The sequence below is a fragment of the Lepisma saccharinum genome, chromosome 5 (genome assembly GCF_977018435.1).
Source record: "Lepisma saccharinum chromosome 5, izLepSacc3.1, whole genome shotgun sequence".
Classification (NCBI taxonomy): domain Eukaryota; kingdom Metazoa; phylum Arthropoda; class Insecta; order Zygentoma; family Lepismatidae; genus Lepisma; species Lepisma saccharinum.
Window position 1 is genome coordinate 86,308,146 of NC_139233.1, and position 16,818 is coordinate 86,324,963.

The 16,818-nt window shown below is 38.7% G+C and overlaps 1 protein-coding gene across 1 annotated transcript in view; it reads right to left on the reverse strand.

Annotated features, from left to right (window-relative positions):
- LOC145988422 (uncharacterized) overlaps window positions 1-12,324 on the reverse strand; it is a 29,783-nt gene extending 17,459 nt beyond the window's left edge. Inside the window, exons 1-2 of the mRNA XM_083123311.1 lie at window positions 12,195-12,324; window positions 8,437-8,496 (exon numbers count right to left, since the gene is read on the reverse strand). Of these exons, the coding sequence (XP_082979437.1) occupies window positions 8,437-8,496; window positions 12,195-12,230 (96 nt within the window). The 5' untranslated portion in view covers window positions 12,231-12,324. The remainder of the gene's footprint in view (window positions 1-8,436; window positions 8,497-12,194) is intronic.
- Between the last annotated feature and the right edge of the window lie 4,494 nt (window positions 12,325-16,818).

Sequence of the window (16,818 nt, forward strand, 5' to 3'; positions counted from 1 at the left end):
CTGTCCTATTTATCAGGGGCGCATCCAGAAAATAGTGATTTAGTTTTCATAAACGGTATATAAGAAAAGTATAAAGATAAAGATACCCTCAGCACATTGCGACATGTCATGGAAGTAAAACCCACACATGCACAATCACGGATATTTGATAAGGACATCAATACTCTAGCATGCGATGCTAATTGCATAATCTTCATATTCCAGTGCTTTTAACTATATTTATTCTAAAACTACGTTTCGAGGGAGCACCTCTTCTCTCGTCTTCGGGGTGTTTTTTTCTTTCTTTTTCGGTGGTGGAGATTGAACTTACGACAGCCCTGTGATTCTATTACAAATACGGTGCACCAACCAAATACTCCAGGGCACCCCCAGAAATTGTGTACTAATTTTTGGTTCACTTATCATATTTCATAGCAATGGCCGAAACCCCTATAAATAGGGGCATGCATATTTCGTTTTTAACAAAGACAAAAAACAAAAGAAAAACGCTGTAGTGTTAATTCTTCATGTTTTTGAAAGGTGTGTGATGCATTTCACTACCATGTTTTGTCACGAAATACTGCGAAACAAACTGCAAAATGCGAAATAAACTCTTTTAAACACAAAATCTAGGGTTTATTTACCGACGCGGCACCTTCTGAGGTCTGAATTAAACTGTCAGTTATGCAATTCACAGAAAATTGTTTAATTCTGCTGTTAATATTGGAGAAGGAAAAATTGACTCCTTTACACAGAAATAAACTTAATACGCTGATAACTACATACGTAAATGTGCTATTAGAAGTGAAATGTTAATTTTGTGTAATATGTATACAGGTAGTTTTTAAATCAAATTTAGGATTATATTCACAATTTTAAAACTAAAATGTCTTTCAATATACCACTTTTCATTCAATTTTTCACCGTTATAACACCGAAATTTTATTTTATTTTGAACCCGAAGTTGACTCCGTTTTTGTACCGAAATTTTGCTTTTTTATTTACCAAAATTATGTGCATCTACGGCTATAAATCATCCCAGTGTGGAATTGAAGCAACTATGGGCTTCTCTCTCTGCAGTTTGACAAGTGCAATTTTGTATACTTATGGTTGGTGGTGCATAATTTTTAACCACGCCATCTCGGTAACAGTCCGCAGCCTGTTAAAGTGGGACGGAAAATCATGCTTGCCAACCTAAGTCATTGAATTACGATTTTCTGTAGTGGCGCAAAACCATCTACGGAAAGATAAGGATCCGGTAATTATTGGCGCAAAACCAAACCATTTTACAGAGTGATTGGCGCAAAGCCGTGCACCCCCCCTTAGTAATTAATTCAACCTTTCAAACCGGAGAGACACGGCAAGCTGAACATGTCGCTTGTCGCTTTTCGCTTACGTGTCGCTCGGACTGGGCCGTTTTCTCACTACCGAGCATCGTGTCACCCTCGTGCTGTTGTTCGCGCTTACGCAACGAAACTTTCCTTTAGACTGAATGGGCTCGTGTCACTTGCAGCTTGTCGCTTCGGTATCGCCCTAAGGAAGATTTCACACCGAAGAGACACGCGACAAACGACACAAGAGTTTCACACGAGACGAGCTGCACGCGTCACTCGGCAAACGACACTTGTTTCTTGTTCAGTTCGCATGATGATATGGATATAATTGCATTAATCAGTTTAATAGTCACCCGGGAAATAAGTAACAAGAGACATTGTTAATGTAAATCACGTTGTAAAATTTGTACAAGTTATTGAAACTCGGGAGAGTGTGGTGAATCGGGACTTGTTTATCCCGTTTCGCCACATTCTTCGGCCCACCCTGTATACAGGAATTGGACCCGATGCGTGGGATTGTCAGTTCGCGGAGAAACTTCGTTTGTTTCCCAAGAAACTCGCATGGGGGCGACGAGACTGCCACCTAGCGGGCTTCTCGGGGCAGACGTTTTCCTTGTTGGGCGAGCCAGTGTTCTCTCCCAGCCGTTCCCGATAACATCAACTCCAGCAACGGCGTTCCACGTCGTGATAGCCGCCTGAGTCTAGAAAAGATCGTGACTTCAGTTGCAAATAAATTTCCTATCGCCGGGCCTAATTCCTGCAAAATATGTAAGTTAAGTTAAAAGAAGGAATGATTATGGACATAGTTTTGTGAGCACAAGTATGGTAAGAGATAGTGGAACAAAAAAAAAGTAAATGAAATAAATGGTCGACGTTGATCGTCATTGTAAATGTTTTTGGTGAAAATCTGTCAAGGGGGGTAATTGCTAAGAGATTTCTGTGTGAAGCGACCAATTTATAGAGAACACGTTGTTACTATTTGTTGTTGTAAGAAATAAAAAAAACCTGCACTTGTTAAGGAAATAAAAAGCTATTGAGAAAATACCCAATCTTACTGTTCACGTAATTAAGAAGAGCGCTAGGCGCAGTTTAGGATAAGTTCATCCTTCCCCCGTATAATTTCTTGGGTAGCAGATATATTATTATTATTATTATTATTATTTTGGAAGGGGCCCAAAAACAAGCAGTTCCATGTTTTCAGTCATATACACGTTAGTTCGTCGGGAGTGGGACTAGACGAGCCCGCTACAAAACTCCGGACCAGCTGGCGGTATATGCGAGAAGGCTTGGAGCGACGCACTATTTAATACCTTAAAAAAACAACTGGGATTTAGTAGTTTTGACTTTTGCCCATTTTTGATTGTCTGATCCTTGGTTTTTCTCCCTACAGCACGTGAACCACCTGTGATAGAGAAACTAAACATATATATATATATATACATATGTACTTTTTTGGAGGTGTGTGTTGTTTTTATTTTTTTATTACAGGGGGATAACCAAGGAAAACGCACGTACTTCCAAAATAATAAAAAAATGGGTTGTGACGGATTGTCAAGAACAACATCGAATTTGAACAAGACGTCACAAGAGGCATGTCGTGCATGAGAAAACTGAGAAATGATATGCACTGACCTCAAAATGTATACGCAAGTCTTTCCAGCGAAGACCTAAACACTGGAGAAATGTTTCTAAACCTTCCTGAAACCATTTCCCGGATTTTTTTAAGTCATTGCCCGGATCTAAAGCATTTTCCTCGTAAATACCTTTCCAGTATTTAAGATTTTATACATGAATTAATAACATATACTACTACCCATGAAATTATATATTGATAAATACATTTTGGTATAATCATAAAGAGTAATAATAGTTTAATTACGTGTAGGATTGTTGACAAATATAAAAATGTGGATGACGAAGCGGTAACATCGTCTCCTTCTAATTAAGATCCCGGGTTCAATACTTGGTAGAGGCACACGTGGTTCGGATCCCACTTTAAACTGTATGTTCAGTCCCGAACCCGGGATCCCTTGATTACAAGGCGACGACGCTACCACTGCGCCATCGGGGAGGCCCCACATTTATGTAGTAATTATATGGATATACACATATACGAGGTCACCGACCTCCGTAACGGATTGGTTAGCACAGCGCATTACGGCGCCAGGGCTCCCGGGATCGAATCCCGGCCCGGGCATTGGTGTTTTTGTGAGTGTTAGTACATCAATTCCGGCTTATTATTCAGCCTCATCGTCGCGATTAGGAAAAAGTGGCAGAAGAGGGACACTAAATAACAATGTTACATTGTGAACCATCAACTAACTATCACGGTGTGTAGAGGGCGACAATGCAAACAACTTTCCTTCCACTTCAGTCCTGGAAAAATAGCTCTAAAATAGCATTTTTTAAATCCTGCATGCTTGCGGCCATGCATCTCATTCATGGTTTCTACTAGCATTTTTTTCTGTCGGCTAATCTTTAGTAGCTGTGGAGAGACAGGAAAGGATCGCCCTCAGTGTATAAATATGTCTGAATAAAACTTAACGTGTTTTTGATGTAGCAATAATTAGCAGCGTAACTTTAGGCTTCCAAACATGTAAAGGGTTTTACATTTCAAAACATAAAAATTTTATTAACCCTGGAAATTTTTCCCTCCGCCGAGTTACGCCTATGTATGAATTAAGCGAAAGAGAAATCTCAGGGATTCCATCCTGTCTGCTGGCATGATTCCATTTACATGGAGTAAACGTATTTTTATATTATTTGACAGAAAAAAAGATCACTTACATATACACAAGATCAGCGCTCGAAGTGGGGAGGGGGTGTCAAACTCAGCGGGATGTTAACCCCCTCAGTTAAACAAGTTTTAGAGAGCATACCGCCAGCTAGGAAAATTTGAATAAGTAACTCGTCTCCTGGAGTACTTGGCGTCGATTGCTAACGTAGCTATAATCTTACCAGGAGCGGTATTGTCCCAACGGAAAGGATGAACGGAGGATGCAGGTGATGGTGGAGAGGTAATTAACCTTGGTGCCTATCTTGAAAAACCAAGGTGTGTTTAATGTTTGGATGATTTTTCTATGTATAGTATTTGTATCAGAACAAAGATAAGAACGAATGAAATAATAAATACTATGAATAAATTCAAACAACATATATAAATAATATAGAAAATAATAATGAAAGTGATATGTCAGAAATGATTGACTTATTCAGTCATGGTCCTTAGACCAATTCTAATGATATTTGCTCTAGTAAAAGTATTTAAGACATCACAATTTAAAATCCCTTGTCCTTGCTTAGCAACATATAATAGAATCTGATATGATATAAAATAGAATAAATAATATGATGATTATATAAGAAATATAATACATTGGCTGAATGTAAAGTTCATGACAGATCCGTTGATGAAGTTTCGCCAGTCCATGGTCCATTTCCAGGCTTCTTGGAGTGATCACACTCAGGACCCACTTACCACACTTTACTTTTAAATCTACACTTAGGGATACTCATACAGTCTTCCACTAATACACTATCCATTGAGGTCCACTAAGGCCAATTGCGGACCGTCCTTTAGTTCATGACGGTTCCTTGGTTGTTATGTCTGCCAACACCAGCCAGAGTTACGTTGTTGAGTCTTCTGGTATGGTCCCTCATAGTAATTTTATATAGAATTTCCTTCTGTTTAATGCTGTAGGGCCCATTTCATAAGATTTCACTTCACTGGATTCTTCAGACATTTCCAATTCTTGATCTTGGGATTTCCTTTCCAAGTTACTGATTCTGCTACTCTTCCTTCTTGGTAGAGTGAGTTGAATTGTGTCTTCATTACGCTTCACTCTCAATTCTGGGATGTAACTCTCCTCTTCTAAGGTTGAGATTTTCTCTGCCAGTCTATTGATTCTTGGAAACCTTTCAGGTTTCCAGATGTCAGCTGCCAAGGTCTCTTCTAGAAGCCCCTGCCTTAGAGACTCAATTTCATTACTAGAATGCTTAGTGCAGTTAACAATTGCATGCTCCGGAGTATCTTCAACGCCACATTTCAAACATTGGTCATTGTGACTTAAGTTAAATCGCTTGAAGTAAGACTTGTATGGTCCATGGCCAGAAATCAAATGGACCATGTCCCATGTTGGTTTGAAACTTATTCCTTATCCTCACATGAGGAAGATATCTTCTGCTGTGGACTGAGATTTGCTGTTGACTCCATTCTGCCTGCCACTTATCCCATAAACATGAGTCTATTTCAGCAAGGGTATTAATCTGGGTACCCAGAATTAGGTTGGTCTTCATGTGATTTCCTTTTTTCCACCAATACCTCGAGGCATTCCTTTTAACCTCCAACAACATTAGAGGAACTCAGAAATCACATCAGGGCGGAAATAAACGGTATCCAATCGGATACATTACGCAAGGTCATTGGTGATTTTCAGCGCCGCTTATATCAGTGTATTCAAAATGATGGTGGTCATCTTCCAGATGTTGTATTCAAAAAGTGATTTTTGTTTTCTTTTCTCCAAGGATTGGAGTTTCCATTCGTGTACCAAACGTGTCTGTCTGGACACTGATTTCAAATATATTCATCTTTCACATCAGTTCACTATTTCTGCCGCACCCTTATATTTCTGTGAATTTTTCTTTCGCTTTTCATCAAACAAAAATAGTAAATTTTGTACGTGGGTTGGAAATTTAATAGTGGCAACACTGCCGTATATACGCCATGAAACGGAAAGGGTGCCTCTCACTTACACCACATGTTAGTTTGATACCTAAGCTACCTCCCAGTAAATTGACTCTTTCTTCCAACATGTGGTGAATCGGGACTTGTTTATCCCATTTCGCCGCATTCTTCGGCCCACTCTGTATAAGAGGAATTAGACCCGATGCTTAGGATTGTTAGTTCGCTGAGAAATTTCGTCTGTTTCCCAGAAGCTCGCATGGATTCGACGGCACTGCAACCTGGCGAGTTTCTCGGAGCAGAGGTTTCCTTGTAAAGCGAGTCAGTGTTCTCTCCTAGCTGCGACCGCGAAAACATCAACTCCAGCAACGGTGCTCCACGACGTGATAGCCGCCTGAGCCAAGGTGGGCGTGACTCAGCCTTTATTTTCCCGTACACCTGGGACGTTCGACGAGAACGTGGAAGCTTACGTGACATGGAGTTAAGTATTTTATCAAAAGGGTTTAATTTACCGTAGTACTTTAATTGATAAACCTTGAATCACTCACCTCCCCTTTGCTATTTTTATTTAAAAGTTTAGAAAACATCGCGAGTTAAGTAGCAAATAATTTCCTATCGCCGGGGCTAATTCCTGCAAAATATGAGAGTAGTTAAGAGAAGGTATGAATATGGACAATAGTTTTTGTAAGGATAAGTGTTTGTGAGAGAAAGTGGGAACCAAAAAAAATGTAAATAAAAAGAATGGTCGACGTTGATCGTCATAGTAAATATTTTGTGAAATCTGTCAAGGGGGTTAATTGTTAACAGATTTTTGTTTGAAGGGACTTATTTATAGAGAACACGTTGTTACGTATTGTTATTGTAAGGAATCAAAAACTGTACTTGTTAAAGAAATAAAAAGCATATTGAGAAAATACACCATTTAACTTGTTCAGGTAATGAAGGAGGGCGCTGGGCGCCGTTTAGGATAAGTTCACCTTTCCCTGTATAATTTCTTGGGTAACAGGTATTTTTTATTTGGAAGGGCCCAAAAAAAAATAAAAAGCAGTTGTATGTTTTCTGAGTCATATACACGTTAGTTCTTCGGGAGTGGGACTTGACGAGCCCGTTACAAAACTCCGGACCAGCTGGCGGTATATGCGAGAAGGAATTGGAGCGACGCACTATTTAATACCTTGAAAAACTGGGATTTAGTAGTTTGACCTTTGCCCATTTTGATTTGTCTGATCCTTGGTTTTTCTTCCTAACAGCACGCGAACCACCCGTGATAGAACAACTAAAGATATATATATATTTGCACATATGTATTTTTTGGGGGGTGTGTTATTTTATTTCTATTACAGGGGGATATCCAAGGGAACGCACGTACTTCCAAAATAATAAAAAAAAATGGGTTGTGACGGATTGCCAAGAACAAGAACGAATTGGAACAAGACGTCACAAACACTAGGCGCATGCGGAGTGACGAGAGAAATACAGTATCGTTGGAATTGGCGGTCTAAAGTTGTGTAGTCAGAACCCCACTAATGTGAAATTTCTGGTGATTTTCGCCGTACCTCCAGGACAGATCGTCAATGCGCAGTATTATTGTTCATTTTTGGAACATAACCTGCGACCTGCGTTGCGAAAAAAGAGGGGACACTTTCTGCTGAATCCTCCCATCAATTTGCAGGACAATGCTCGGGGGCATGTACGAGTAGCGCAACCTGTGGTTGATTTGATGCCTAAGATGAAGCTGCCGAACTGTTCCAGAGATTCTGCAGGCAATAGAACGTTCCATTCAAACCATCAACAGAACAGGCGCTGCTACAGAAATACTACGACTTCCACATCGGTTGTACACAATGCTGGAGACTACATCGAAGGGCTGTAAAAATTTCACAGAGGTATTTCTTTTATATCATTTGAGAATAAATAGTTGCCACTTAAATTTCGTGTTTTATTGTGTTTTTAAATATTAATCTACTCCATACCTGTTGACTAACTTAGAATTCCTTTATTACTTGAATCTTGAAATACTCAAGATTATATAGTAGCTGACAACCTTAATGTCATTGGTGATGACGAGACCTTATTCGGTAACTAAACGTATACGTCAGCACACGGTGAGGTCAATGTACAGTCAACGGCAAAGATAATGGTAGGCAAATTGTCACGGCTATTTTCATTACTTTTTTATTCTACATCCTGTGTTGTTTTAAGGAATGAAACTATGTTGCTTCGAAGCAGCCATTGTTTTCTTCTTATTCACGTCATTATTTCAATTCACTGCCAACACACTGTGTAATTCAGACCGAATGAAAATGGTGGTGTACAATTCGCCTACTGTTTCTTTCGCCGTTGGGTGTACGAGTTGATATGTTTTTGGTGAATCGGCAATTATTATAATGGTCTAATACTAATTACACAGTAAATATATGAACTTAGAAATGTATTACGTACCAGCCTGACTTCACCGAGATAGATATGGAATGGTTGGGTGTAGCGCAACATTTGTTTCTTCTGTAAGTACAAGAGAAATAATAATTAAGATGATACCATATCACGTGATCTCAATACTTTTGCTTGCATTTGCGATTTGCTACACAAATACAAGGTGGTACACCATCAGATATTCACCTCTTAATAATGTACAGTCACCGGCAATACAAATGGGAGACCTAGGTCCTAAAATATCTACTTCCCTATAATTTGTTATGTAAAGGTAAAGGTAAAGTGCTTCCCTGTGCATAGCACCACGCCATGAAGGCGTATAGGGGGTGTGGGGGTAACGCCCCACACTTTCTTGATCCGGTCGTGAGTGGGGTAGATGTGATCAGCATCACGCCCCTGACCGCCTTTACCCCCCAGGGTTTCCCCCAGGTACCCATGTTATTCGACGCTGGGTGGGCGCCGGGGCCGCTTCCATCGTTAGAAAAGTTCCCGGATTTGAACCGGCCGGGGATCGAACCCGGGAGCTTTAGCATGGTAGTCAGACGAGTTACCGACTGAGCTACCGCAGCCACCATAATTTGTTGTGTGTGCTGCCTAACTCTGATAGCAGAACTTGCCATCGCAAAATTGCAATTGAAGTTTCCTCATCGCAACACACATAACATATTGTAAGGAAGTAGATATTTAAGGACCTAGGTACAATAAATAGAAATTTATCAAAGGAAGAGTGGGTTTTTGTGTTTCATAATTACAATTAATCAAAATTAAATTCAATTTGGTCCAATCTTTAATATATCCTTTTTTCGACTACAGTGATGTTGTTTAGGGGCCAAGAATTACAAAAAGGCTCTCAGGCAAAATACAGAAAATCCAAAATGCATGCATGAGGTATGTCTACAGATTTAAAAATCACGAACACGTTCACCCTGTGCTTAATCAGCACAAAATTCTCAACATGGCAAGACGGAGGGAACTGCACATGACCTGCATTACTTGCAATGTTATAAATAAAAACATCCCGGACTATCTGAGTGTAAAGCTTAAAGCCAGGAGTGAAACGCACTCATACTCCACCAGAAACGCCGCTAATCTCCATATGCCTCGCTGCAGAACTTCTGTTTCTCAATCTTCGTTTAGTTACATGGCACCTAAAATCTGGAATGCACTCCCGATCGAAATAAAAACTACTGAACTACAATCACTTTCGTAGGGCAGTATATGATTCACTGATTGATGACCACATATGATTAAAAACGGTTTTCTGTGAATTATTGAAAAAAAACTGGACCGAAACTAAGTAATTATTTTTCATTTGTTTCCACACATGCACTGTATATATTTCGTCATTTGTTTTCCTCTTGTGATTTTCTTTGTGTAGTAGTAGTTTTTTCATAGTTTCTTTTATGTTATTTTATTTATATAATGTCTTATAATCTTCATGTATTATGCACCTAGATGATCTGCTACATCTTTCTTTGTCGGGTTAGGTGGTAGATCAGCATTTGCTGAACCTCGCCCAAGAATAAAAACCATTGAAATTGAAATTGAAACATGACCACAATTACATTACAGTGATATTGTTAACAGTGTGAGGAAGTTTTAGTCGGCAAAATTCCTGATGTGGAACATTTAACGGAACGTATTAGGTCTGAATTCGAAAACTGCTCTCCAAGAACATTTGTGACACGATTTGTGTTTTCGTGTTGAGCAGATTTATCTCCTCTACAGGGTTTTCCATAAGTTGTTTCATAGGAGGTTTCAACAATATGGCATCCTTCTGCATTACGTGCTTATAGTACAACATTACATTAACACACACAGTTCCCCGCGTATTGGGCAGTGTGCCGAGGATAAACGAAGTGGCCTCCAAGGAACCCAGACCTCACTCCGCTCAATTTGGAAATGTGGTGCCATCTAAAAGCTGTGGGCACAAGGTCAAAATTCTTAAATAATGCACTGTGAAGACGTGCCAGCAAAGTTCTGCGACTGAGATGCATAAAGTGTTGCAGGAGGGTAGATTTCGTCTTCAACTGTGTATGCAATACAACGGCGGACACTCTGAACAAACTCTGTAATTCCATGACTTTTTCTCATATTGGCCTAGACTTATGAGGCACTCTGTACATTGAAAAGGCAAGATGGCACTTTAAGCTTGTAATGAGGTAGGTCAGTTAGGTAAATAAAACCTGTGTATCTTCATAGTCCATTTTTGTCAATTGACTCATGAGCCTTCCGTTATTATACGTATCATAAAAATCGTTATAATACGCTTGATCTTACATGATTCTATAAATTACTCGAAATGCATAAAATCAAGGTAGATGCATGGGTTATTGTGACACTTAAAAATATCCAAAATTGCGCTGTTATATTCTAAACAAAGTATTGCATACATAAAAAGCAATTCGTTTAATTATAGTACGAAATCAGGATGCAAAAATATTATTATACATGAAACAATGTACATTTCATACAAAATTCAATGGAACTTAATGGCTGTGATTAAAACTTGCAATTTGGATAGATCAAATAAAAGTTTTTTTTAATTGGTTTCACTCAATTTTGTAACTAAATTCAATAAACATTTGAAATGAAAATAAATTTTAATTTAGAAACTTTCATTAGCCTCCTATAATTCTTGGTTTTAACCTTCAACATGTTCCACTTATTGCTCTTAGATAATAATACGAAATATACATAAATAAATTGTAATAATGCTTTTTTGTGATTAAATAAAGCACCATAACTTCAGACTAAGGAACAGTTATAGGCCCGCGCATATTGTATGCTCCAGGTAAAGCCGGCCTTCTCAGTTGATGCATTTTGACGAACAGCAGCTGATAAAGTAAAATGTTATTCTTTTCTGTTTGTATTCTGATGTACCAAAAGTGTCCCTTAGCAGTTCATGCACGTCAATGTGTTGCTAGAGTAAACATATTTCTGTCAGTTGATACATTTTGATCTGTTTCTGTGTGTAGACGGCAAATCTACATTCACGATATTATATTTGTAATAGCCATTATGTATCAGGGAGAAAACAACGCGTTTCCTTTATTTCATTATAAAATGTTTTAATAAAACCATAATTTATATCGGACCTCCGTCATACGTAAGAAATACCAAGTACTTACAAATTAATTTGAATTCTCGAAATTCATAATTCTTATGGTTATTTGGAAAGTCTTGAAATCGACAAATTTGTAGCTTTTCTCATAATTCCTTAAATTTGGAATTATAGCTGTATTTACATTAGATAGTATAGCTATTCACTGACCCAATTAATCAGACTAACTGAACTCATGAAATATGTTTTAAAATGTAACTTATATCGAACAGATAAAATTATTCTAAAATTGAATATGCTAAGACGTTAATCTGAGTATGTCGTTTCATATTGGCAAAAGAGACTTTTCAAACAACAACAAATTTATAACATAGTGGAATTGAGAACATTTTAAGCATTGAAACCGATTTTGAGGTGAACTTTGAAATCCATAAACCTAAGGATTATTTTATTAACAATCTGTTCTTCCATTGTTTGCCACTCAGTAACAGAATGTTACAGTAAATGAGCGTTTTTCATAAATTACTAAATTATAGACAAAGCTTTGACGTTTTTACATGATATTTAAAAATTATAGACAAAGTGCACAATATCCTACTAGCAACCAAATGATAATATAAGATTTTGGAGAAGTTACTATATTGTTCTAGAAAAGGATTGCATTAGTTTCTGTGAATAAATTTATATCTTATGCAATTAATACCTTGTCTTTTCCTTTTCCGTCTCTATGAAGTGCCATTTTCACCACAATCTACGACTGGATCTTATAACAAAATCACGTTGCTTGGAAGAATGAAAACACAGATCATGTTCTTGCGAGAGCAACAAAGAGTAATTATAACTGTACGGTATTTATTAGATGTTCTTCTTCTTTTAAGTGACCCTATCAACAATATCCTTTTGACTTTGGTCAGCGTTTCTGAAGCGTGTTATGCTTCAGGGTTCGTTAGATTCTCACACAAGTTAATCAGTAACACACACAGAGATCGATTATATAAATAAATCACTTTTATACTTGCGATGTTATATTATGAGTTATATTTGAAGCCTACATTTTCGTGCATATCCACATAGAAACCAAATTAATGGAGGAAATAATTCTGATAAAAGGAAAGAGAGTGATATAGGAAATGGAATTTTCAATCGTTGTATTCCATTGTAGAGTATGATTCGTTCTTGTTAGAAAATTGGACATTATAAGAATAAATGTTGATCATCAAGGTTTTCTTTATCACATTTGCAATTTTGGTGATTTGTAATATGCATTTTGCTAAATGTGCTGGTGTGCGCACATGTCCCGTCCTGAATCTGTGTTTCACCTACGTCACAAACTGTTGCATTATGGGATCGAGCAGCCATGATTGAGGCCAGTTCTTGTAAGTATAAGGAATTCAAGCGGGCGGGCGGGAGATATTAACACAATAATTCGTGATTTAAAACAACATGCAGTTGGTGCAGATGTAACGAATGCTATGTGGTGGATTTTTCCCCTTGCAAAAAATAAATAAAATTTACCACATGACGGAAGCTCGCATCCTGACGTCACATGAAACCTACATATTGATGAAAGCTATGACCTGGGATGGAAGCGTGTATGAATAAATGTATTCCCCACAATGTTAAATTGTTCCTTACACCAATCATTCCAATGATTCATGAGTTTGTTTTTTACTAGAGGTAACAAATCTAAAGGCTATACCATAATCTGTTGAAAATTAAAGACTAAAATTGGTAAACGATGTAAGTGCCAAAATAATTCAAACAACGTTTTCCACGTTAAACTGTCAAATGTGCCATTTTTTATAATGTTTTAAACGTGAAAAGTGGCTGGTAGCTCTCTAAGTAGTTCAAAAGGGTGTGTAAAGAAGTCACTAGTGTGAACGTCCCTGCGGGCTGATTTGGTGAACGATGGAAGTGCCAAGTGAGGTTACTGAAATTCACAAACAATAAATTGAAAAACAAATATTATTTCAGGTACCAAAAGAGGTTTCACGTTGAGGGTGAGTGAAAATCGTAAACGTTGTAAGTGCCAGATATGTGGAAAAACAGTTTTTTGCGATTTCCCAACACTTTCGCATTTGGCACTTACAACGTTAACCACTTTTAGTCCTCAATTACATGTAGTAAGACTCTGGTTTGTTTAACATATATGTCCACACGTTCGTTTCCCACATTAATATTGTGTGCTTTAACATATCTAACTGAATTGTACATCAATGTTTCTTTTACACTCAATTTGAATTTGTTGGATTGTTGGGATATTGAAAATAGATTGATGGCATAATTTGGGATAAGAAGTAGATTGAGCCTGTAATACACTTAAATCATCTGTAAGACGTACAGTGGGATGCATAATTATTGCTCGGCAAATTGTCCATTATCATTTTCATTAACTTCTTCCTTCCTCCTGTTTGTTTTTAAGAACTGTGTGCATAAAACAAAGAGAATAAGCATGGTTATGGACTTAAGTAATACTTAAGCATCCCACTGTACAATCGGCGTCAACGAAATTAGTTATATCATCTTGGTTATACTGTTCGTACAAAGTAATAGAAACTATTAGCTTAATTACAAAGGCTTGGAGTTATTCTAAACAAATAAAAAAGTGGAGTTGTATAGGTGTACCCGTTAAATATTTGTTTGTTTCCAGGATTTTTTTCTTCGTAACGTAGGTTGGAGATCTCTCACAAATTTCCGCAAAACTACGAGAACACAGAATGCATACAATCAGGGTTGATCCACTTTTGTTACATCAATTGACGCAGTAAAACGTGCAATTTTAAGTTCTTCGAAATGATCGTGGCTCATTTCACTTTTAGTGCATTACACGGAACAACAACTGATAAAAGTACCCTTTATGCATTTCTGTGTGTATTTTGATGCAGCAAAAGTGCAGCATTAACAGCTTCATGTATTACTGGAGTCAACTGTCTCAACCAGTGGCAGCGATTAGGTGGGGGGCGAGGGAGGCAGTTGCCACCCTCTTCTTCCCACTTTTGCTCCCGCACTATTCTACACCTTATGTACCAAGGGAAAGTAAACTGCTGTCCCCTCCCCCTCAGTTTTGGAACCCAATCGCTACACTGGTCTCAACTGACAAACTTTGGGTTCTGTGTATTAATCAATCAATCAATTTTCCTACACTATAAAAAATATGCATCTAGGTTGCCTCCAAAAGTGATGTTCACTGAACACTCCTTTTGGTGTTAATGAGGAATTGGCGTTGTTTAACACCATATTTGGTGTCCTTTTACACCATTTGCTGCTCCACCACACCAAGTATGGAGGCCTTTAACACCCCATTAGGTGTTGTGGTACAACAATTACGGTGTTACACCACTTTTGGTGGTAACTCAGTTTTGGTAACACACACACACACACACACCCACACACACACACACACACACACACACACACCCACACACACAATCACACACAATCACACACAAACACACACACACACACATATCGGATATCGGTATCAAAGAGTGGTGATAAACTGCTGACGGCCATGTGCATCTTTTTAACTACCGTGTTCGAAGCAAATCTTACTGGAAGTGTTCTGTTATTCCTCTTGGATTTGATTGATTGATTGATTTGCTTTATTTTACTTCGCTTTTTATGTCACTTTTGGCTAATTTGCGAAGATGGGGATGGGTAATGATATGATGAAATTGATGAAACATCCATGCCCAAGCCGGGAATCGAACCCGGGACCCCTGGCGTCGTAGCGTATTCTTGTTGGAGAACTAGAAAGAGTGTATAAACAAGGGTTGTTAATGGTGCAGGAACCCATAAATTCTAATGGATTCTGCTGCAGGACCGGGATATATTTTCTCGCACAATTTAAATTCTGCACCAGTTTAGTATTGTATTTAAATTGATTCGGAAAAAAAGTTCCTGGGGTGTATTTAAATTCATCCGGAAAAAAGGTTCGTAGACCGTATTTAAATTGATCCGGAAAAAAAGTTTATGGACCGATTTAAAATTCTAGACAGACAAATAGGTTCTTTACGGCCCAGAATCCATTTACGCTTGCTGATTTTCTCTTCTGGATCGGAACTGAATTTATTAAAAATTCCAGGACTTTTAACAACTCTTGTATAAACCTTGTCTCAGGTATCTCTGGAGCAAGGCCACGCGTAACGGAGGAGAAGGGGGAATCGAGAGGGCAGAGCGAAGCAGTACACGCTGCTGGGAAGGCTGGCAACTGCAGTCTCTTACCCTCCTCTTCCATGCAATCCCGTTCCTCCACGTGTTCATTGGTGGAGTCGTCTCGCGTCACTATTTGCGCAGAGACTTGTTTTCGTTCGCCTGCTCCAGAGATAGTTGGAACAGGGTGTAGAGAATGGTGTTGGGGTTTGTGAGCACAAGCAAAATTCGTGGACTTCGAGTGCAGGGCAAAGACAAGAGGGATGGGCTTACACCTGCCTTGCTGGAAGTGGTACGTGACGTGGAATTTGCTTACATGTCCGAGGTCATTGGCTACTTGTCGTTTTACAAACATTCCCTTCACGCTTTATCCAGACTTCAGATGGCAGTTGAGTAGTTGTACCTATTGTGTAGAACTTGCGTGGATCACAACTGCTGGTTGAAAAGATTTTTTCATCATTAAGTTTGAAAGAAATATACACGAAGTGATCGAGGACATTGCGCAATGTACAAATGTTAAGCCGTTCTTAAAAATATCCCACTACAGTTTTCCTAGAGCTCGTCTTGTCTTACGACGGGCGGCCTACATGCTGGAAAGGGAAGTGGGGAGCGGGTAATACGCAGCAGACCAACTAGACAACGGTGGTGGCGCCGAGAGTTACGACGATGCGGGAGAAAGTGCTGCAAGCTGCTCTGTTTCTTATCGCGCTTGATCGATCCTTCCCCAATCCCCACTTCCCTTGCCAGGATGTAGGCCGCCCGCCGTAAGACCAGGCAAGAACTATAATACAATCAACTGATCGAAGACATTTTCCTATATCATTGCATGTTTCAAAGTAATTTATGATAGAATTCATTCTAGAGGGTTGATTTATGTACATCTTGTTCCTGTTGGCTGCCTGTCCACCAAGATCTAGCTTTTTAAGAAAGCAAAGCTGAATATTCTGAGGATTCTGTGTACTTCATTGAAGCACATCCACAGCGTATTTTTTTTTCTGCCCTGCTTTCAGGTAGTATTTGCTATGTACGGAAATTCCACGACAGCTGCCACTTTTAACATTGCTGGTGTTACTCTCACCCCTCTTCACTTTCCTCTGTAATCCAAGTCCACGAATTTTGCTCGTACGTAACCTTCGAAAATGTTTTCACGTGATAGACATAAGGGTAACCAAAGG